General features: G+C 45.4%; 6 protein-coding genes across 6 annotated transcripts; 2 read left to right on the top strand and 4 right to left on the bottom strand.

Moving 5' to 3' along the window:
- Positions 1-48: 48 nt before the first annotated feature.
- AOL_s00080g434 (uncharacterized protein) lies at positions 49-6,070 on the bottom strand (the record flags this gene model as incomplete). The annotated part of the gene is made up of 9 exons (XM_011124809.1): positions 49-361; positions 415-508; positions 565-2,505; positions 2,589-2,654; positions 2,718-4,790; positions 4,861-4,926; positions 4,993-5,121; positions 5,208-5,508; positions 5,621-6,070. The coding sequence occupies 9 exons, from the start codon at positions 6,068-6,070 to the stop codon at positions 49-51; spliced, it is 5,433 nt and encodes a 1,810-aa protein (XP_011123111.1).
- A 1,333-nt stretch (positions 6,071-7,403) lies between these two features.
- On the top strand, positions 7,404-8,485 carry AOL_s00080g433 (uncharacterized protein; the record flags this gene model as incomplete). Its single annotated transcript, XM_011124808.1, has 3 exons — positions 7,404-7,756; positions 7,835-7,900; positions 7,993-8,485. The coding sequence occupies 3 exons, from the start codon at positions 7,404-7,406 to the stop codon at positions 8,483-8,485; spliced, it is 912 nt and encodes a 303-aa protein (XP_011123110.1).
- Positions 8,486-8,943: 458 nt separating this feature from the next.
- AOL_s00080g432 (uncharacterized protein) lies at positions 8,944-9,847 on the bottom strand (the record flags this gene model as incomplete). Its single annotated transcript, XM_011124807.1, has 2 exons — positions 8,944-9,180; positions 9,305-9,847. The coding sequence occupies 2 exons, from the start codon at positions 9,845-9,847 to the stop codon at positions 8,944-8,946; spliced, it is 780 nt and encodes a 259-aa protein (XP_011123109.1).
- Positions 9,848-11,023: 1,176 nt separating this feature from the next.
- Positions 11,024-11,663, bottom strand: AOL_s00080g431 (uncharacterized protein; the record flags this gene model as incomplete). The annotated part of the gene is made up of 2 exons (XM_011124806.1): positions 11,024-11,220; positions 11,348-11,663. 2 exons carry the CDS (start codon positions 11,661-11,663, stop codon positions 11,024-11,026), a joined length of 513 nt encoding a protein of 170 aa, XP_011123108.1.
- An 814-nt stretch (positions 11,664-12,477) lies between these two features.
- AOL_s00080g430 (uncharacterized protein) lies at positions 12,478-15,472 on the bottom strand (the record flags this gene model as incomplete). The annotated part of the gene is made up of 4 exons (XM_011124805.1): positions 12,478-13,301; positions 13,385-14,205; positions 14,271-15,126; positions 15,202-15,472. The coding sequence occupies 4 exons, from the start codon at positions 15,470-15,472 to the stop codon at positions 12,478-12,480; spliced, it is 2,772 nt and encodes a 923-aa protein (XP_011123107.1).
- A 598-nt stretch (positions 15,473-16,070) lies between these two features.
- AOL_s00080g429 (uncharacterized protein) lies at positions 16,071-19,167 on the top strand (the record flags this gene model as incomplete). Its single annotated transcript, XM_011124804.1, has 3 exons — positions 16,071-16,362; positions 16,453-16,957; positions 17,175-19,167. The coding sequence occupies 3 exons, from the start codon at positions 16,071-16,073 to the stop codon at positions 19,165-19,167; spliced, it is 2,790 nt and encodes a 929-aa protein (XP_011123106.1).
- Positions 19,168-21,105: the final 1,938 nt, after the last annotated feature.

The raw sequence follows: 21,105 nt of genomic DNA, 5'->3' as shown, positions 1-21,105 counted from the left end.
TGTTTCGTGCTTACATATGAATAGTTATATTCCAGACTGGAATGAAAGCTATTGTGAATCAACATCCAACTCTTCGGCATTGTGATATCGATGCCACTGAAATGGGCCGGCGAAATTCGCTTTCACAACAAATATCCCCAGACCTGCGAATATAGGATAAAGTTTACCACGAATACCTTCGCGACTAGATTTTACGACTATACCATTCACAGTCCAGAATATGACACCTTCTTTTTGATGATAGCCACAGCCGAAAATATCGCTGTTGCTTGCCTCGGAGAACTTATGTCGCATCTCGTTTTCAGAATCTGGAAGAAAGTCGGTGATGTAAGGATCCCTCGTAAGCCCGATCTCGAATTTTCTGTTGAAATAAAGTCAATAATTAGCTCCAAATAAAAGAGTCAAAGTACTCACCCCCCATTCTCTTCATCGACCGAAATTTGTACTTCGAAGTAGAAATTCTCATCGTATGGAGCGATTGGCTTGTTGGTGTGAATCCTTGCGATTTCTACAAGTGTATGAGTATTAGTAATGGAGTTTCGCAAAAGACCTTCGTATGCTTACTTTTTTCCATTGCATTTACCTCACTCTGCTCCTCTGTCCCGTCTTGACAAACCCGCACGCTGCAAGTAAGACCGTCAGAGGATATCTCAGCACCAGCATGCGACATTTGAACTCCCCATTGTTGAAGCGGTTTGAATATACTTCTCCACTCCTGCAGTCGATTCGAGATCATATGGTCATAATTCGCAACCCGTCCTTGCATCGTCGATTGTTTACCGAAGGCATACGCGAAATCAAGAGCAGTCCAGCCATCTTCAAGCGGTACGAGTGGATCCAGCTCTAGATTTAGGTACGATTCTAGTACTTTGCTGCTTCCGTCAAATATCTGGTCGTATCCACGGCAGTTTGGCGCAAAAGCAAAAGCCCGGAATAACTTTCGATGTGCAATAAACAGCGGGGTGTCGGGTTGCGGGAAGGTTTCAGAACTAACGAACTGCTGTAAGAAACGCGACCCGGCAGCCATGCTTTTCGAATCGGCAGCAAAAGGGCTAGCACCGAAATCAAGAAGGTAGGCGGCATGATTCAGGTATCCACTGTCAATCGCTTTATGGAATGGTGTCATCTGCTGAATCCCTCCCTTCTCTTCCAACAATGTGTTGCTTTCAAGCGGCGTCAGAGCTCCGAGGATATGATCTATCATGTCCCTGCCATTCTCATCGGAGACGGCCCGATGGAGGATAGTCTCTCCGTCGGCATCCTTTTGGCTAAGACCGGTATATACTTCACCATAAACCTTCTTATGTTTCTTCAAGAGTGAATCGACCGCAGCCCATTTTTCGTAATAAATCGCGGTACAGAGAGCATTTCTCCCACTCCACGTGGACAAATACTGGAGGTTAGCTCCCTTCTCGACCAAGAAATCGATAATTTTAAGGTCTTCCGGAGTGCTGGCCTCCGTTGCAATCTTTGTAAGTGCGGTTTCTCCATGCACGTCATCATCATTGACCATAAAATCCACGTTGTGTCCGTAGTCGAGGAGGAGTCTCACTGCGTCGAGGTTTTTGGCGGAAACTGCTTTGTATAGAGGCGTCCTGCTATGTTTATCCTCCGCATTCGGATTTGCACCTTTCTGGAGGAGCTTCTTGGCAAAGGCAAGCTGTAAATTGTTGGGTAGCTTGCATCGTTTTGAGAGGACCGTATGTAGTGCTGTCCTTTGGTTATCATCGCGTAATTCTAAGTCAACAACCATGGTATCAACCCGGCTTAAAGCAAGCTCGAACAAACTTGAATCTCCAATCGCGATAATCCTTTGAAGGGGTAGTTGAGGAGCTTTGGTGAGAGGCATGTTGAGATCAGCCCCATTTTCAATCATATACTTCAGTGACTGTATCAGTTTGTCTCTTTTGTCTTGTCCTTCTGTATCCAATGACTCTGCATGCAGGTCAAAAAATCCGACCTCTCTAAGGCACGTCATAAATGCAGTATTGTCCGCAGAACAAGTGCAATGGCCGTTTATAGCCACTCCTCGCTTGATTACTTCTAGGACGAGCTCTGGGAAACTAAATATGGCTGGGTAATGGAGAATAGTGTGCTTTGCCGGCGTTATGTAGGTTATCTCGTGCTGGAGATCTTCTGCCTTGAGCAGAAAATCTATGAGGACCTCTAGTCCAAAGACACTCCCAGTAATGGCGGGCCTAGAGGCAACAGCGTAGCCCCGGATCATACTAAGGTCGACACCCGTTTGCAACCCGTATTGAAGGGCCCACCGCTTAAATATCTCCGGTTGTAACAACTTTCGAAGGTACTCTCTCATAGTATGCCACTTTTTCGTCGTCCGCTCTTCTGGTGGCCAAAGTTCCCCGACACGGCGCATGTGGTGAGTCCAATGTACAATTTCCCCTCGCCACGGCTCATTCTCCCTAGGCTCTAGAATAGCTTCATCTTCATCAGGGAAATTGGGCAAGTATGCTTGCTGAAATTTTTGATTCGTCAAGACCTGAACTATAGCCGTCGTATACGTGTCAGTCAAATAATTCTTGTGTCATTCGACGTTTAATAGGAGCCTAGTAGGCTGGGTCACCCACGTAAGTAGATTAAAATATCAAGTTCAGTATGTTTTTCGTCTTCAAAATCCGCCTGCGCGTACCTCTCTGCACCGAGTTAGAACGTTCGTGAGCAGCTAGCGCGAACCAAAAAGAGTGCGAAATGCTTACTCGGGATCCGTAATCTTAACACCATATCACCCTTTTCTTTGTCTTCTCTAACGCGGAATAAGTCTCGAATGCTATAGTCCTTCTTTGCAGCCTCTCTAGTTTCTCTCTCGAACCATTCTCGAACCGTTGTATGAATGACATTGATGTTTCTTTTGTCATTCAAAAACTTGAAAAAGTCCCTTCCCGCTACACTCAGATGATTGACGGTAGCAAAAATCTCAGGATTTTGCATAGCACGTTCAAATTGCTCTTCCCTAAAGCTCTTCTCCGAGGCGTCCTTCGGGTGTTCCAATGCATCCTCCGTATTAATTTCGCTTTGTTCTGATTGGCCGTGATTAGGGGCAACATCGATATCGTCGCCGTTTATGCTGCTCTCAGGGCTCTCGTCGCCACAATCATTATAGTCGTCTCCACTCACGCCATCCTCCACTTCCCCTTCCTTCAGGTAAATCTTCTTAAACTGCTCAGCAATTTCAATCGTGTTGAGGACGGAAGGGCTGTACATTATTCTACGGAGCGCGAGCATTACAAGGTTCCTTTCAGCGTCTGTTAGTGAGGCAAGCTGCTGGGAATACAGTTCGTTCATCCCAGTCGGCAAATCACCCAAACGCTCAGCCAACGATAACTCTGACGGTTGTTCAAGGCTCGTTATGACCATCGCGCAATATGTGAACATGCCCTTTGATTTGGAGCGAATCTTTTGGACTAGTGCCTCGATCTCGTTTCGTAGCCGTCCGCTTTTGAGACGTAGACTGACTTTTCCTCCTTTGTCTGGATGATAGGCTCGGGGCATCCGTTGCTTCATGACATGTCGCAGCGACATATTAAGGTATTCAACCATGTCACGCGAGTTCGTCAGCTCGGTAACTGTTAGCATCGTAGTTTCTTCATATGTTCTCTCATGAAAGAAGCTAAGACGAGCAGCATATTCCAAATCATCGGTTGAATCATCATGCTCTAAATCTATCGCCGCAAGCTGTTTTTCCGCCTCCGGATTCTTCCAAAAGTGGCGCTCCATACCTATGTCTGTTCGACTCGAGAGTAGCACTTTTATATTGACCTCTTTCGACCGACTCAACCGAATTAACTCCGGAACGAGATCTGACGTGTCGTAGTTCAAACATTCATCCAAACCGTCAACCACGATATAAACCGTCTTCATTATGATTTTTGCTATCAGCTCAATCTTCGATAAATTACTTAAGAGGCGAGAAAAGTTCCGTTCGGCTTCTTCGCCTTCCTTCTTCTTGACCTGATCTCTCTCAGCTTGGTCACCTTCTTTGTCATTTGAACAATTCTTCTTCTGGGGCTGAAGTCTTTCTAAACTTTGGATTGCTTGGACGAATCTCTCGACTTCTTGATTAGTCTCAATGTTCCTTTCGTCAAATATCTGAGCGAGAAGACTAGATGTAGCTTGCTCCTTGCGTTGTGTTGCATCGAGGCCTTTTTTGAAAAACCAGAAGAGAACTAAAGGTTTGTTATCCTGTTTTGTGGCGGTAGCTCTTTGTGTTTCCAGCCATGCTTGATCTTTTGGCTTAACTATGAATGAAGTGCTCTCATTGATTGGTATTTCCCCTCTTAGTCTCAGCTTCAGTCGTCGTATCGTCAATGCCATCATAACTGACTTCCCAAAACCAGCGAGCCCCTTAACATAAAGGAGCATCTGTGGGACGAGGCCATCTGCAGCCGAAGGGCCGTCCGAACGCTTGCGGGTTTCTAATACCGCCATGTTTGTATTATCCTGTTGGTCCATTGGAACAGGGTTTGGCGGTTCTCGTTCCCACGACTTGTATGCTTCGTTATCGAATAGCCAACTGCACAGATGATCTTTCCCATATCTTAACGACTGCAAGGTGGCGTCGAGCTGAATCTGGTGCGTTTCGTTTGGCTGTAACCTTTTGCGATAGCCTTCGATATAATTACGAAATGCTTTCACGTTTTTTTCATCAACAAGCCTATCTACACCTTCCTTTGCGCTTACGACGGTGGACGATACCACCCCGACCCCGGTTATTAGCTGCACCATGTAAGCGTGCATCGAGTTTTCGATTCTTTTCAACCCTTCAGTCATTGCTGCAAGTTTCATTTGTGGTCAGCATTTCATCAGTTATGTTATCGAGTATATATATACAGGCTAGCCTACTGTCGGTGTTTGTCGATATCAAATCTTGTAAGCGAGATATCTGTTCCTTGTCTTGCCTGCGGATGGCTAGAAATATTGTCAATCAAAATAGCTATATAAACGGTGAGATCCTACATATTCACTATGACTTACCGCGGAGGAATGTCATGACTTTCTCCTGGAAGGCTAGACCTGCCTTCTCTTTAACCGCGCCATAGTGGGTGATCAACTCGTCATACTTTTCTTTTGTCTCCGCGTCGAAGATATTTCGAAAGAATAGTTCTGCAACGGCTCTAAAAGTTAGCAAATCCTCAAGAAGAATTCAACTGATACAGAAAATTGTTAAATGGTGATCATTCGTAACCTACTAATCTTTGTGAATTTCAGTTTTTTCTTGTCTTCCGCTCTCCGAGTGGGAGCTTCGGCCGTAAACTTTTTGGTGGCATGCCAAAAGAATTCGAGACTACCAACCAAAGCTTCCTTAATTGCGGAAAGCAATTGCTCCTGAAGTTGCCGGTCGCCGTCGAACTCTCCTGCTGGGTTTTCAGAGCCGCCATCATCCATGTTTATGAGTTGATTTTCATATAGTCGACAGGTCAGAATGATGGTAATGACAGTGACACAGGTATCTGAGATATTGTCACAATTGTCCATGTCGTGAATGGCGATCTTTCGGCAACAGAATATTCAATTAGCTCTGGTTCGAGACATAGCAGTTATTTGCATTTTTCTACTGGCCATGGGCATATGATATGTGTCCAGAATATAGAGTTGCACGTACTCCAATCAAAGCGCTGAATGTTCCCCAAGCCACGCCAACAATGTCTGGCGCCGCAGATAAAATAGGATCTCCAATGTCTCTAACATCTTGTAGAACTCTAATAAACCCACCGATCTTCCCTTCATATCGTTTCTCAGCCAAACGACGGAGCTTTTGGCATTGGTATAGTGTCCCGTCAAGATTATCCCGAGCCTGCAGAAAATCGTGAATTCGGGCCTGGATCTCATGGACCTTGTCGGTGCCATCGTATTTGGAAAGAAGTTGTTTTTGAAAGATTTCTTTGGCTTGTTTCCAGCATTCCGAGTCTTTTGAAAAGTTGGAATTGGTTTGCGGTCTGCGGGGTGTCCTTGGCCCTGTCAGCGATTCAGGATAAGGACTGCTAGCCCCTGATATTCCCTCTGCCCGAGGCGGGCCTCTCGTATTGATCTGTAATGGCAACGCTGCCACCATTTTTAAACCGAAAATAATTCAAAACCTTGAAGATACCGACATTTACACAGTAGTACTAGAAGAGGGGCCTTGGTAGCGCTAACACGCAGCAACAATTGGCTTAGCTGAGCTTAGGGCTATGGATATCCCACAGCTGCAAAGTATCCGTTGTGCGTGTGGGTCAAAATGAATATCTTCTGTGTTGTTCAACCCCGCACAAGAGCTTGCCATGCGACCACAAACTGGAGGTTCGGACCGACAAGCTACATCGTACTTAATACCACCCTGTAGCCTCAATTTCATTAAGGCCAATCCGAATGCTTAGTATTTTCTTTGCCAATTTCCTCAAAACGCTGTCACACCCAACTGAAACCTTTGGCCTTGCCTATAACTACACTCGAAACTAACTTAGTGGCTTCTTTTTTGTAACTCTAGAAGGACCCTTGCGCCTAGCTAACAGGAATCGGTAATCGGTATCCATTACACGGCTGTATATATATAAATGTACAGCCAGACTGCCAGTAGTTGAGTCCCGTACTATGCCGGCCAGCGGGCACATTATGAGGCAAACCGACAACACAAAATGCGATTCCAACGGTTTCCAAAGGCTCGTCGATCGTCTAGGTACAGCCGCAGGTGTGGGCCATGGCCAGGCCAAGTCGCACAAGATAAAGCCTATTGCTTAATTTAATACCACCGGTTCGGACCGTCCCTGAATGCCCAGATCAAATTGCGAAGTACCGGTATTGAGGATGCCGCTCAGACCTACGGTGGCTCCTGATCAGTCTGATCTGGCGCCATTCCCCCGATTGACTTTCGTCATGACCCTGAGATCTGGTGTAATTGAATGCAAGGCATTGGAACCCACCCGCCTAATCCGTAAATCCAACAGGCAGCAGGAAACAAAATAAGCATCTCTTGGCGAAATAGAATGCAACAGTAAGACCCGGGATTGCCTTGTCACGAACCGAGGTAACTTTCCGCGGTTTAGAAATTCCTGGGTGCTAAGACTTCACAAGATATTCAGGGGGGTGGCCAGCTAGGTGTGGCTACAAGCTGACTATTCAAATTTTCACGAACCAACGAAAATTGACCGTGGGAGCATCCTGAGGAATGCATGTGCTCGTGTATTAGCTAATATCCCGTGGTACACGGTTAGAACATCCCTGATTGGTGTATCCCTTAATTCATGAAGAGAGGTTTAACATTTCTCAGCAATGCGCGTGTTTTTTTTTTTTTCGTTCGATGAAGCCGCATTGTTATATAAAGATTGTATTTCATGGCTTTATTACTGATGTTGGCCTTGCTATCCACAGCAAAATCAATCCTCTAACATCCTGAAGATTCCGTCACAATGAAGTCCTTTTCTCTCTCTCAAGCGGTTTCCATTTTGTCGCTCCTTAACCTAGGAGCTTCGACCCTCCTTCTCGATTTTGATGCTCAAAGAGGTGATAACCCATCAATCTTGGGCCTTCTTAATCTAGAACAAGCCAGAGGTGATTCCATCTCTGCAAATACAAAAGACTTGTATATCAAGCTCGATAAGGACCCGAAGGGAGTCCAAGCAGCCCACGTTCACAGGAAGGCTGGCTACATCAGGGCCGAATATCATTCGCTGAAGGACAAGACTAAGGAGGATACCTCATACTTCATCGGGTACACGTTTTCCCTGGGTACTATCACCCATAACCTCGTTGTTTGGCAATGGTTAGTTCTACCCTTCCATATATTCCTCGCAAATTGAACCTCAAGAACCCGGTGCTGACAAAATTCGCTCCAACTTAGGAAGGAGTACAAAAATGCTGCGGCGCAAAATGTTCCTCTCAACCTCGAGTTCAACAATGATGTTTTGTAAGTCAATTCTCCCAATAAGCTACTACATCGCGCGAGACTCTTTATTTTGCGTATTAATTATTATACTTACCCGTTCCTCCTTTGAATAGGGAATTGATTTACGAGGCACCAGGCACCAATAGCAAGAAGGTTGCCAAATGGGGTAAAAAGCTTCAGACCGGTGTAACTTATCGTGTTGGGATCGTCATCAACACCTCCACGACCGACGGCGCCCTTCAGTTCTACTGGAATGGTGTCCGCCAAACATTAAACGATAACGGGACAGCCACCAAGACACTTAAGGGTGTATTCTGGGCTGGCCAGTCGGATCCTAAGTTTGGTGCTTACAGAGGTGAGGAGACTGTGATTGACACTTACATCTACAAGGTTCAAATCGGAACCAAACTCGACGATATCAGGGATGCAGCTGGAATTGGATCTGACCCAAGCCCATCTACTACTTTGGCTACTGTTACTACCACTGCCAAACCACCAACAACTACCTGCTCGTGGGAAGGTCACTGCATTGGTGCTCCATGCAAAGACGAGAACGACTGTTCGGATGATTTTGTTTGTAAGAGCGGGAGTTGCGCAAAGCCATGAAACTAGTCCGTAGACGAAGCCCTACCTTTTATATTTTATGTTTAAATTATGATAGATTTTTAGTACGCGATTTTGTCATAGCCACCTTCGATGAGTTGCAAATAAAGCAAATGGGGAGAAATTCCATACGTTTGTAGCTGCCCTTGGCCTATACCTTCATGAATCTACCACCCTACCTAACAATATATATATAGAAATCAGTATCTTTTTGATTAACTACAGGAAAATTGGCCTCCTATGTTTATTTTACCCCCGATTTCTGCAATCTGATCAACAAAAATAAAGGACTTTTGTGAAAAGAAATGCAACAAAATGCATGCTCGTAATCAGGATATGAGGTGACTAACTATACACGTGGGTGTAGCGTTTCACATGCACCGTACAAATTGTTTGCATGCGACAACATATCACTCGCAAGGCTACCGTTTTTCTCGATGCTCCAAATTGCAAAACAAGTACTATTGCGTACAAATCTTTGGCCTGAACTTCCCCTCCTTGAACTCTTGCAGCTTCGTCCTTGACCCTGACACAAAACCAGCTTCGTCCCACCCTCTCAACAGGCTTTCGTTTCTAACTAGTTCACTTGCCCATTTTCCAAAATTCGGTAGCGCAAGTAGATTCGCCTTGAAAGATCGCGGAAGTAGTCCGCCGTCACAGAATGCGAAGAGCCGAAGGATGACTGGCGCCGCTACAACCTAAATTCGAGGATACAACTTAGCAGGCTTAAGGCAATGGAATCGAATAATAAATGGGGAGAGGAGACTTTATCGACGTGCGACCAGCTTAAACACTCTCATTTACTGCCGTGTATTTACCTACCTCAGCCATCGTGAATTTTTCCCTCCCTCCAAGGAACGCTCCTCCGCCGTCTTCATCCTGCCTTTTCAACAAGGGATCAATCTCCTTCTCAATAGCTCCTACTACCATATCTTCGACTTCTTTCGCCTCTTTCTCATCCCCAAAGCTTGCCATATATACCTTGTCGAACAATGGCGTAATCTTATTCTCCCAAGCATTAATGAAGAAGAAGATGCTCGTACGAGCCACAGCAGTGACTACCCCGGCTGATGGGGCTGCCGGAAGCAAATGATTCGGAAAAAGGTTCCCGAGGAAATAAATTATGGCGAGACTTTCTGTCAGAATCGTTTCTTTGCCATTGCGGAAATCCGGGGAACTGAATTTGAGTGCCGGGACGGTCCCGCGGGGATTTATGGCCAAGTAATCTGCCGAGCGGGGCACATCAAGATCGACAAAAACTGTGTCAAACGGGAGGGAGAGTTCACGGAGAGTGGTGAGAACCCGGTGGACAAATGGGCACTCGGGATGGTAGTAGAGAGTCAATGAGATATTAGGAGCGGACATCGTTGCCTGACGAAGATTGAATCGCGGTGAGTTTGGCTATATTATTTTAGCTCAGGCTATGTTGATGTTAATTTTCGATATCTCGTAGGATATTAAAGTATCGAAATTTTGTCACACAGAAACCTCTAAAAACTTAGATTCAATGATGTACCATAATATACAGTCTCAGATTTGTAGTATATTACGTCCCTTTCTTCGCAAACTTGAATCTTAAGATGGATAATCTCCCTGTGGTCTTGAGAAGTAGGTAAAAGGTGTTAAATCTGAATTGATCTCACCCTACAGACGTGGTGTATAGCTCAATAATGCTTTAGTTGCAACGAATACGCACATGAATGAAGATATAATCGTTAAAAGTCAAGATTGTAATTATACATCTGAACGATTCCGATCGCGTGTCAATGACTTCGAAGAGATCGCTGTGAATAAAAGGCTATTGGAGGGGGTGGGATCCGGGAGGGGGGGTTCTACCGAATCTGAAGAGAACATTCACTGATGGTGCAGATGTGTAAGATGTTCAATAAAGTACCCTGGAGCATCGTCAGCTTTTGGCTGACATTGGCCCTGAAGTAATTGCTCCGTCATCACCATCGTCTCGAAAGCATCGTATCGAATTCTTTCTTTGATCGGACTAAAACTCACTCTATCTAATTAAGCTTAATTATAGACGGCTTTAGCAAGGGTAACCCGGCATCAACTTCATAGAGCCCCAACACCTCAAATGTAAGCTGTTATCCGTATCCTATAGGCAATCTATACCGCGATACTATAGTAAAATGAAACTGTCGACTATTTATGCCTAGCTCTGCCCCCAATAAATTATTAAGCCTCGGGTACCGTCCCATATCTTTCACAGCGATGAACACTGCTCACTCAGAAAATTTTAGAAAATTCGGTCGGCTAGGCAGTCCGTATAAGAAGGAATTCCAGCCAGCTTGTGGGATGACTTGCATAATGATTGTTTCTGTAAATATTTTTGGAGCGGCTACCGTAGCGTCGCCATTTCTGGGAAACTTAGATTGGGTTAATTAATGGCGAGTGTGTGGTTCCTCAGCTAGCACGGACATGTAGGTGTGAGCTTACTTGGGAAACATATGCTGTGGGGAACTATAGGTCGGACTCATACCAAATAACTGGATGATGGCGCCAGGCAGAGCGGTGCCATTATCATTATTATCAGCGACTACTGCCATCGATTTTGACCGGTGTATGATCAGCGGCCACTTTGGCGTTATTTTCAATAGCAGACTGTGTGGTGCCAGTAGACTGTACGGGTTCGCCTCTGACGGATTTGGCCAAGTCGGCTTCCTTTTTTTGTTTTCGCGCCTCTGGGGTTAAGCTCTGGAAGGATTTTTTTTGGCTATGCCAGAAACCTATAAAAGATCAAGATTCTTAGCTTCTTTTTAACACCATCGTAAAATTTTAAACCTTTAATGTCCTTTAATTTCAACAGTATTTATTACCTAATTTTGAGAGCTCTTTTTTTTTCGGCTTCCAAACGGTCCTTTTCTGCTGTCAAGAAGTCTATTTCCGCCCTCAAACCGCTTGTTTCCATTGTTAAACCCTCTCTTTCTGTTGTCAAATTAATTCTTTCTAGTATCAGATGGTTCTTTCGTAATCTCCGACCATCGTTTTCTATTATCAGAATGTTCCTCTCCGTTTTCAAATAGTTTTTTTCCATCAGCAATTTAGTTATTTCTGTTTCCGACAGTTTCGTCGATGTTTGTATATCTTCGCAACCCTTATCTTCGAGATCTAGTTCGCTGTCCGTTTCTGAGCCTCCTTCCGTTTCAGATTTTTGCCAACGGTACGTCATTGTGTATATATCGTTCTTGTTGCAAATCTGTTTATTCTTACTTTTTTCCTGTATGTGTTGTTTGTGTTATTTGTGATCGTGCCTGGTATGATATCTATGATACCATATGGCCATGGACTTGTCAAGATTTCAGTTAGAGTTGGCTGACCCTGGGTTCGAGGGTCACTGCCGAGCCTTTTATCCTTGAAATCCTCTTAGGCCGTTCTAAGTTTTTTGATGTCGTGATAGTTATGCTTTTGGGTTCATAACCTCTTGTGAGCTGGGATCCGGGCCGTGGTGGTTGTAATAATTAATATTCTCGAGGATGTAAACTCAGTCTCCCACTCCCCACTTACATACAGGCAGGCACAACACATCTATCTTCCCTCGACAGGAGCGATACTCCTCATGCACGCGCACGATGCGATTCCTACCTATATTATTTCCGAGAAAGCCCCCCATACTTGTAACTCTTTGCCGTCTGATTGTTAATTAGTGATGTTATTGAATTGAACAGGAACCACGTGAGGGCACGTGGTGGGTTACATAATATGACCGTTGGGTCACATGCTAGTCACGTGGCATGATTATGTAACAATGATTCTCTGTCTGTTCCCCAGAATTTGTCTGATGCTTGCAGTGGCTTTTTCTGACGCCTAGCTTCTCCAAGCCTGAGCTCTTCCAGTCTGCTCTTTTCTCAGTTTTCGCCCTTCTGAGGTTAAGCTCCAGAAGGATTTTTTTTGGTGGTGCCAGAAGCCTATATAGGATGAAAATTCTTAGTAAGTCACCAATTCCTCTCGGATATTCTCACAAAATTGGGGGAAATGTTTGCTTATTATAACCCTTCATTAAACTCTTGTAATTCTTCAAGTTGAAAATAGATATTACCTATTAATGCGAATTCTCTTTTTTTGGTCTCGAGTAGATTTCTTTCTGCTTTCAAAAGATCTACTTCTCGTATCAAAGAATCTCGTTCGATTGTTAGATCGATTGTTTCTGTCTCCAACTCATCTGCTTCCATTATTAGTTTGATCCTCTCCGCTTTTAAATTGTCTATTTCTATTATTAAATCATTGATTTCTGTTTCTGAGAGTTCGATTGATGCTTGCTGCTCTTTGCTGAGTTCTGGAATCTGAATGGTCTTCACAGTACCGAAAAGCGCTAAGCATGAAGGATCTGAGGTCGTAAACAGAAGATGCCCTCTTAGTCCCTGCGGCAATAGATTTTCGAAAGTCAAATATGCAGCTGTCTGATATTGTAAGCCATCAAAGACGATCAGCCATTCGCCGCTGAACGTCCAAGCGAGGTGGTTTATAAGATGCCTAATCAGATCGGAGCCGGAGCCGGTCCAATCTAGGCTGACACCAAGCGTCCGTGCTATGATTTCATATGAACGATCAATCTTAGAGTTAAGGCTCGCATCCACCCAAAATATAGAACGGTTTTCAGACTGCTCCCACATCCTATCCACGAACATCTTGGCAATTGCAGTTTTCCCGACCCCCTTTGGGCCGACGAGTGCAAGCCTTGACTGTTTGCCACGGATAGAGTCTTGTTGAGAGCAAATGAAAAGACTCTCAACTTCATCGAGTATCTCGTCGCGGGGAGTAGGGCTCCAAACTAAAGGCGGCACTGAAACATGTGTCGGGCTGTTTTGGACTAGTTTTGTCAGCCAAATATGGTTGTAGCAGTTGGGGCAGCAAGTATAACCCTTGAGTATGATGTATATAAGGGAACCTTACTATAATTAACAAATGGTAAAGTTAAGTCCATCCCCGTAATTGAATTTAATTCCCTTATTGCTTCAGGGATCCCATCGAGCATACTAGAAACACACTCCATGCCGTTAACATCATGAAGGTCACTATTTAAGTCATCGAGGGTCGTTTTCAGCCTATATGACCTAAGTTGCCAAATCTCGGTCAGGGCCTTATTTGCATCCGGCGGCAAATGCTTTAAGGTGGGTGGAGGATATCTATCTACATAGGGGTGTAGATTCAAAACTCTCTTCAAGGAGCTTTCGAGCTCTTCCAAAGCTACCATCGGCCACTCCTGATCCATAGCTACGCCAATATGGTCCGATTGCGTGTGTGAGAGCAATCCAGATGCCTGGGACGTGGTAATCTGATTATCGCCTTTCTGCTTTACGTCCTCAGGGAGAGCTCTGAGGGAAAATTCGTGTAAATGTTGCAATATGTGGTTGTCAACTTTTGTATCCGCAGAGTCGGTGGTAAACTCACAAAGGGGACAAGATAACGGTCCTATCGTCAGCTCCTTATTTAGTTCAGCTAAAGTATCCCTTTGATTAGACGGAACGATTTCGCCATGGTTTGCTGCCATATGCAAGTCCCATTCCTGAGCAGTATCAAACCAGTTTGGCTCAGTGTCAGAGAGTCCATTGATCCCCTTACTATAAACGCAGTAGCTACAGGTCCAGCGCGCTGTTGAGTGTTTCTCGAGCATGTGTGTAAGCAGGCGTTCGGCAGTTGTATACATTTCATCAGGGGTATCGCAGCCGTCTATTATACACGAATATGGGATTATATCTTGGACGACATGTAATCTGTATGGCAACATGGTGAGCGGGTTAGATTTCGGAGAAAATCATATGCATACTGGCCACCCTACCTCCAATTATCCTGGCGCTTAGGATCCGAGAATTCTGATGGCAGGAAGTCGTCACAGTATGGGCACCTTAATGATCCATCTAATCGGGGGTCTGGACAATGAGGATAGGACTGTGAAGCCCCTATCTTTGTCATCTTAGTGACCGCTGATGTAGACTTTGTTGCCAGAATTCCTTTGATATCGAACTTGGAGCCAATCTCTGTGGCAGTAACAGCAGCCGTGAAAACACCCGAGGGAGCAAGTTTCCTTGGGGGTTGATGTAATGGGCGGGAGGTAGTAGTACTACGTATGGGCTGATAGGAACATGGTTTGGAATCGACAGTTGGCTCTTCCGTGGGTTTCCTCATCATTATTGGTCCTGATTCCGTCTGCTGTGTATCAGCATTCTGATGGGGTTTTGAACCCCGAGATCTTTTCACAAATTCAATTCGATGCTTGCGGAGGATATTGAGATGGATTAGCCGTTTTTGGGCCTTAGTAAGCCTACTAGAGTCAAAAACTCTTTGCGCCTTTTCAACCGCAGTGAGATTTTTGGAGTCATCGTCTTCAAACCCTCTCAGAATGATAGCGGTTAGATGTTGTCGAAATTCATCATAATCCTTCTCATCCAAGGCGGCATCCGCTTTCTCAAACCGATATCTGTTTCCAGACTTTCGAATGGCAACAGAGATCCTTGCAAGCTGACTCAGGATTGTCTTGATATAAGAGATATTCTCTGAGAGAACTGGGTTTGAAACGTCGCCGCCACCAGAGAGGGAACTTGTGCCACTAGACTCATCCGACATAGCTTCCCATGATTCAATACTTTGCGGGCTATCCGGACGCGAGTCTTCTGGGGCGTTCTCCCCCTCAGTGCCTGTGAGCCAATGCCGAAATCAGTAGTGCTTTACGATCAGAACTGAAGCCGGATATACCGCTGTTCTGAACGCACCTATTAATAACCGCTGGCACTTCTGCAGCGAGTTTATCAAGCCTCGTATTAGGTCACATATATCTTCTCGCACATCTGGCTTTTCCCTAAGACGATAATCTAGAGATGACTTGTTGGAACTAGTTGCCTTAATGCCAAGACACCAAAGGTTAAAATCGCCTTGCGCAGACCTGACCCAAGCCTCTTCCCCCATGCCGGGTGTTGAAATGCAGCCCGCGAAGATTGTTTTGCATTCGCTCGCGATCCGGGAAATATTGGTGCTTTCGTCCATGTTGTCATATGGGTTTCGCCCCAACTCTCGTGGTATTTGGTTTTCCCGTACGCTTATAAACTCGTAGAGCGAATAATTGTAGATGAAGCAGCACCGCACCGAACGGCCATCGAGGGCTTGGATCCTAGCTTAAGCTTAGACGACGTAAGTTTGCGTGGCTGCCGCTCAAAGAGCCCCGCCTCTCAATCAAAATGTAATAGTGAATGGTAAATATATACCCATACAAACATTGCCCGAGGTGCCAAGAATACCTTCAAAGGCGCACAGACTAGACGCAGCGGGAATCAGAATTTGAAGATTGAACTAGTTTCTTTTGAAACTACATTCGGGATCCGATGTTGGCGAATGGTTGGGTTTAGATCAGTTAAACTCAAGGTCGCTAAAATTTCTGGGAGAGGGGCAGCTGCAGATGCTGGATGCATATGTCTGTTGTCAACAGCCTTCTATTTCGGTCTTGGCAGAGCCTTTCCTCGAGCTATACGAGAGGGGCGGTCCAAACCCTTCAATCGCCCAATTGCTCAAGCCGACTCCAAAACGATAAGACTAAGGACAGCGTCGTGACCGAGCGTCAAAACGTACTCCGATTCGACTCAAGTATATGGCACCTCTTATCCGGCAAGCACAGAGGGGGTCCTCAACTCGGTCAGGTGCAACAACCCCAAGGCCACGATCGTCGCGACCGGCTACTCCCAGCCATAGTCTCCCAGCCGACCAGGATCTCGTATTAGACAAAAATACTATAGTTACCTTTGCTACCAGAGCGGTGGTGGTACTCAGCGAAGAATGCAATTCTCTGAAAAGGCAATTTCAGTATGACAGTTTCTTAATCTCGCTCTCCCTAACACTGTCGCATGTGAAGGAGCGGCTGGATGCGGCAGATTCTCCGACTGGTTCGAGGATTTTACGACTTCTCATCGATCTCGAAAGACTGGCGAAGGCAAATATACTCAAATACAATAAATAGGTCGTGTTCAGTTTAGTGACAAGTGGCGTTAATATACAGTGGCCGACTTTCAAGAAGCCAAAAGTCCCTGATAGCCAAATATATCACCACCGCTTCATTCTCGCATTAAACGAAAACCCACAGCATGCGCGGGATTCCATTAAACGCCTAGCTAAGTCTCTGAGCAACGACGCAAGCGAGGACCGAAAGAAGTTCTTAAAAACGTTTAAAGCATTCGCTAACACTAAGAGTGAACCGCTTGAACCTGAATTTTCAGATCTCACCGCATCGAACCCGAGGCTAGCGTCGAATGATGAGACTACCGAGTGCCTCCAGTGCCTTTACTCAATGCTTTGCCAGACCTGCCGTTGCTCCGTTTCCATTAGTAACAGCCATTTCAAAGTAAACGTCGCTCCGGATATTGTGACGGCTCCAGCAGGCTCAGATGGTGTCTTGATTGAACTGTTTTTCCAACACCAACACATTAATAATAACGAAGAGAATGAATGGAAGGAGGCTCAAATACGGGTATTTCTTGAGAGGTATGTCTTCCATTTGAATGCATATGACGAGCTAATAGCTGACAAGTCATACACTCCGGTCCTCGAGAGATTGGCACTCCAAGTCTCTCGCATTGTACAGCTGGTTTCAATCGGATGGACCGCTGTCTATAGCCCCCCACATCGGGTATCATTACACAAATACCTGCAGGGCAGGCATCTTGGAGTGACAGTCTTTAAAGGACTATAGTGTGATTAGATCCGACGTTGACATCTCTACTAAGAAATATAAGTCCCTAGGATTTGCGAGAAGTGGGGACAAGATCCGAGACTTTTGTGGTCTTATTCGATCGCGAGAACTGGGCCGGTTGAATCTCAGTGTCTCCAGTCGCGGCTTTTTCGACGATGGTCTCGAATTAGCACCTAGTAAAAGAGACCTCTCCCTCCGGACTCCGAGTATATCCCTTGCAGATGTCCTAGCATCAACTAGTCTGAGGAGTGACAACCAACGCAAACTACTTCTTTCTTACCTCCTTTCGAAAGCAGTCTGGCAGTTCTATGATTCGGATTGGATGGCTGAAGCCTGGACGAAGCATAATGTACACTTCATGCGACAATGCCTTGACAGGATGCAACAAAAGGTCCGGTTATATCATAAACCGTTTATCTCGGCTGATTTAGGAGTCTCCACGGCGCCGTCGAATTATTTATCCCCTAAAAGGTCTCACATTTTCCCCGAAATCCTAGCTCTAGGGGTCATGCTCCTAGAGATAGAACTGGGTCAAAATATCGAAGACCATTACTCAGACGACTTCCTCGATGCGGATGGCAAACCGCGCGAGAATGCGGACCATATAACTGCTGGTATCATCATTAACTCTGAAAAATGGGGAAGTCGGTCGGCAACCTACCAAGCTGTAAAAAAGGTGATAGAAATCTGTGTAAAGCCCGATAAATGCAAACTAGGAGTTGATCCCACTCGAGTACGGGATAACTTGTACCAATCCGTCGTTGCCCCGCTGAAGAATTTATTTACATTGTCATGGGCTTGCCCCGACGGAAATCCCGAAAACTTTGACCCAGGGCCGATTGATCTTACACTCTTCGATGGGCTTGCCGACAACGACACCTTCGAACCAGACATACCGAATAGCAGCCAAGCTACCACGGCTGGACCCCTACCCCCAGGATTAAATTATTTCTCACGATGCTCCACTCCAGGCAGACGAAACCACCTAAGCTCAGGTGGACAATGCAGATACAAGGATGCTGCACAAAAGGTGCTCGGTTCTCCTAGTGTTGACGGAAATGGGGGGTATAGATACACCATCGGATGGATTTGCGCGATTCCAATCGAACTTGCTGCTGCGACTGCTTTCTTAGATGAATTACACGAAACACCTCCAATGAGTCCTTTAGAAAATGATATTTACAAGTTTGGTCGGATCGGGAATCATAGCGTTGTTGTTGCGTGCCTACCTGCCGGGAGTTATGGAAATATTTCGGCGGCGGCAGTTGGGACCAGAATGAAAGCTCGATTTCCGGCTCTGAGGTTCGGTTTGATGGTCGGCATAGGAGGCGGGATACCCCGTGACGAACTTGGAGTAGCTGACTCTTCTACCGACCTCCACCTGGGCGACGTCGTTGTCGGCACTCCAACGGGGAGTTCTGGTGGTACATTTCAATACGACTTCGGAAAAACGGTAGAAGGAGGGGCATTTATTCACACTGGGTCGCTGAGAAAACCTCCTGACATACTGCTTAGCGCTGTGTCAAGCATACAAGCAAAGCACCCAAGGGCTCTGAGAGACATTTTAAACAAGCATGTCCTAAACGCTCAAAAAGCAGACGATAGACTCAGTCACCCGGGACAGGGAAACGACTATCTTTTCAATGCTGATTACGAGCATATCAAAGATAACATATCCTGCAAGTTATGCGATACGAGCAAGCTGGTTAGTCGCCCACCGAGAAAAGATAACAACTCTTATGTGCATTATGGCGTCATAGCATCCGGCGGTCAAGTAGTACGGCACGGACCTACGAGGGACAAAATAAGCCGTGAATGCCGTGCTTTATGTTTCGAGATGGAGGCGGCGGGCTTAATGAATATCATCCCTTGTTTAGTCGTTCGAGGAATATCTGACTATTCGGATAGTCACAAAAACGATCTGTGGCAGGGCTATGCGGCGGCCTCTGCGGCGGCATTTGCGAAGGAGCTTCTACTTGAAATACCCCCTATCTCGGCTTAGACCCAACTGAGTTCTAAGATAGGATACGAATAGCATCCATAGAGTTGGATTATCTTAGTACTCTGTACAAATCTACCAGTTTTGTAATACAGCATTCCACCTACCATCGGCCGCGCCGGAGCAGATATGTTTATCATAGGCGGATCAATAACACATTACATTTTGAGGTAGCATAAGAATATCAACTGGTCTCATAAACCAGAAAACACGAGACCCACGTATCAACACCAAGATCCACAATTGTACAAAATCACTCAAATCAGCTAATTAATTAGCCTAAACAGCCAGAAGGAAATAAGAATGAACTAAAGTGATTCTTAACTGTGCACTTCCTATCGAAGGTTATCGATCTATGCCTATTTAAATTCCGTGCATGCATTGTGAAGACTTTGAGCTAGATGCAACCAGCGAAACCTCAAAAGCATGGTGTTGCGTTGTATTTTATTTAACCATTTTGTGCTGAGAAACTTCGTGTAACCAAACCACGCGACAATTTAATTGACATAACACACACGATACAATCGATATCATAATTGCGCATATTGCATAAGGTTCTTGAGCTTGATTATGCCTGATATTCTGTTCTGTTACTAGAAGGGGTTGGTCCATGATTGGACCTAGCGCTAGCAATTATGCCGACTAATTAATTAAGGACACGGAAGAAAGAGTATCCAGACAGTGATGTAACAAAACGGCGCCTGTTTAAATAGCTAAGCTAAGATATGTCGATATATCGATCGATATGTGGATTTAAGGATTGGGACATGTGCTAGAGTGCACTTTGACACCAAAGACCCCAAATCTCTGACTGAGAATATACACGTATATTAGCAAATATAAATCATGTGAAAAATGATTACCGATATGTATCGGTAAAGTGGGGTGGGAACTCACAACTTGAGGAACCTGGCAGCAGAGGGCAAGTTGAGTTCCAGGACATGCTGTCGTTCCACTAGGCGCACCTGCATTGCGAAGATATAGCTAAGTTTAGTATATATATATATATCTAATCAACGGCTGATGATATAGGCCGGTAGGCCTGGGGTATAACTAACAAAGGAAACCGTTCAAGGTGTTAGCCGGCAAGGAATAGCCCACAGTTGCAGATAGCGCCTGGACAGCAGGGAACCCGCCGCTAAGAGCCGCAGTACAACACAGTAGTTCGCCTCTATTGATAGATAGACATTGGTTGCTGGGATACTGAGTTTTAATTGCGTCGGGGGCTTCGGCCGCTAAAAGACTCTTAATTATTGGGAGAATGAAGAGGCCTGAGACCTGCGTGAGGAGCAGGAAGAAGCAGACGAGAACGTGACGAATGGAGAGCATTTTGATAGAGTTTGAACGTGCTCGTAGCGCGTGTGCGAAGCGTATAAGTGAAGCTATCTGATTTGCTTGTAAGGTGGTTGTAGCGATCGTACGAGGCTGATCTAGCTGGAGAGTTGAAGGGTTGATCAATTGCATTTGAAATCAGTCCTGAACTCGTGGAGACCAGGTGTTTATATAACCCCATACCCCCCGAGCCAAGCTCAGCCAGCAGAGCGGGAGAAACCAGCCTCAGACCTCGCCAACGCAAGCCTAATATCATTTTCGACAATCGATCGCCAAAAATTCAGGGGAACGAGACTTGTTCTAGCTCTATTATTGGTCAGGTTGATAAGATAGTGGAGGCAGCGCCGCGGCGCAAGATTCGAGCCGATTTTAATGGTAGAACCCGAGATTGGATCGAGGTCCGTGCGCAACCATCTCTCCGTTCCCACTAGCCGTTTTTTCCTTTGACGTAACTTTCCAGTTACATAACTGCGAGACGTTGCTGATCAAAAAACGGTCTGAAAAACGGTTCTCGGCTCACTTGACTCAGCCCTTAAATGTATGAGTTGTTTGTTGGTAAAGTTGTTACATGGCCATGGTTCCAAACTACCCTTAACGGGCGGGAAGGTG

Source organism: Orbilia oligospora (genome assembly GCF_000225545.1).
Source record: "Orbilia oligospora ATCC 24927 unplaced genomic scaffold scaffold00080, whole genome shotgun sequence".
In the NCBI taxonomy this organism is placed as follows: domain Eukaryota; kingdom Fungi; phylum Ascomycota; class Orbiliomycetes; order Orbiliales; family Orbiliaceae; genus Orbilia; species Orbilia oligospora.
This window is presented reverse-complemented; position numbering and strand designations above follow the sequence as displayed.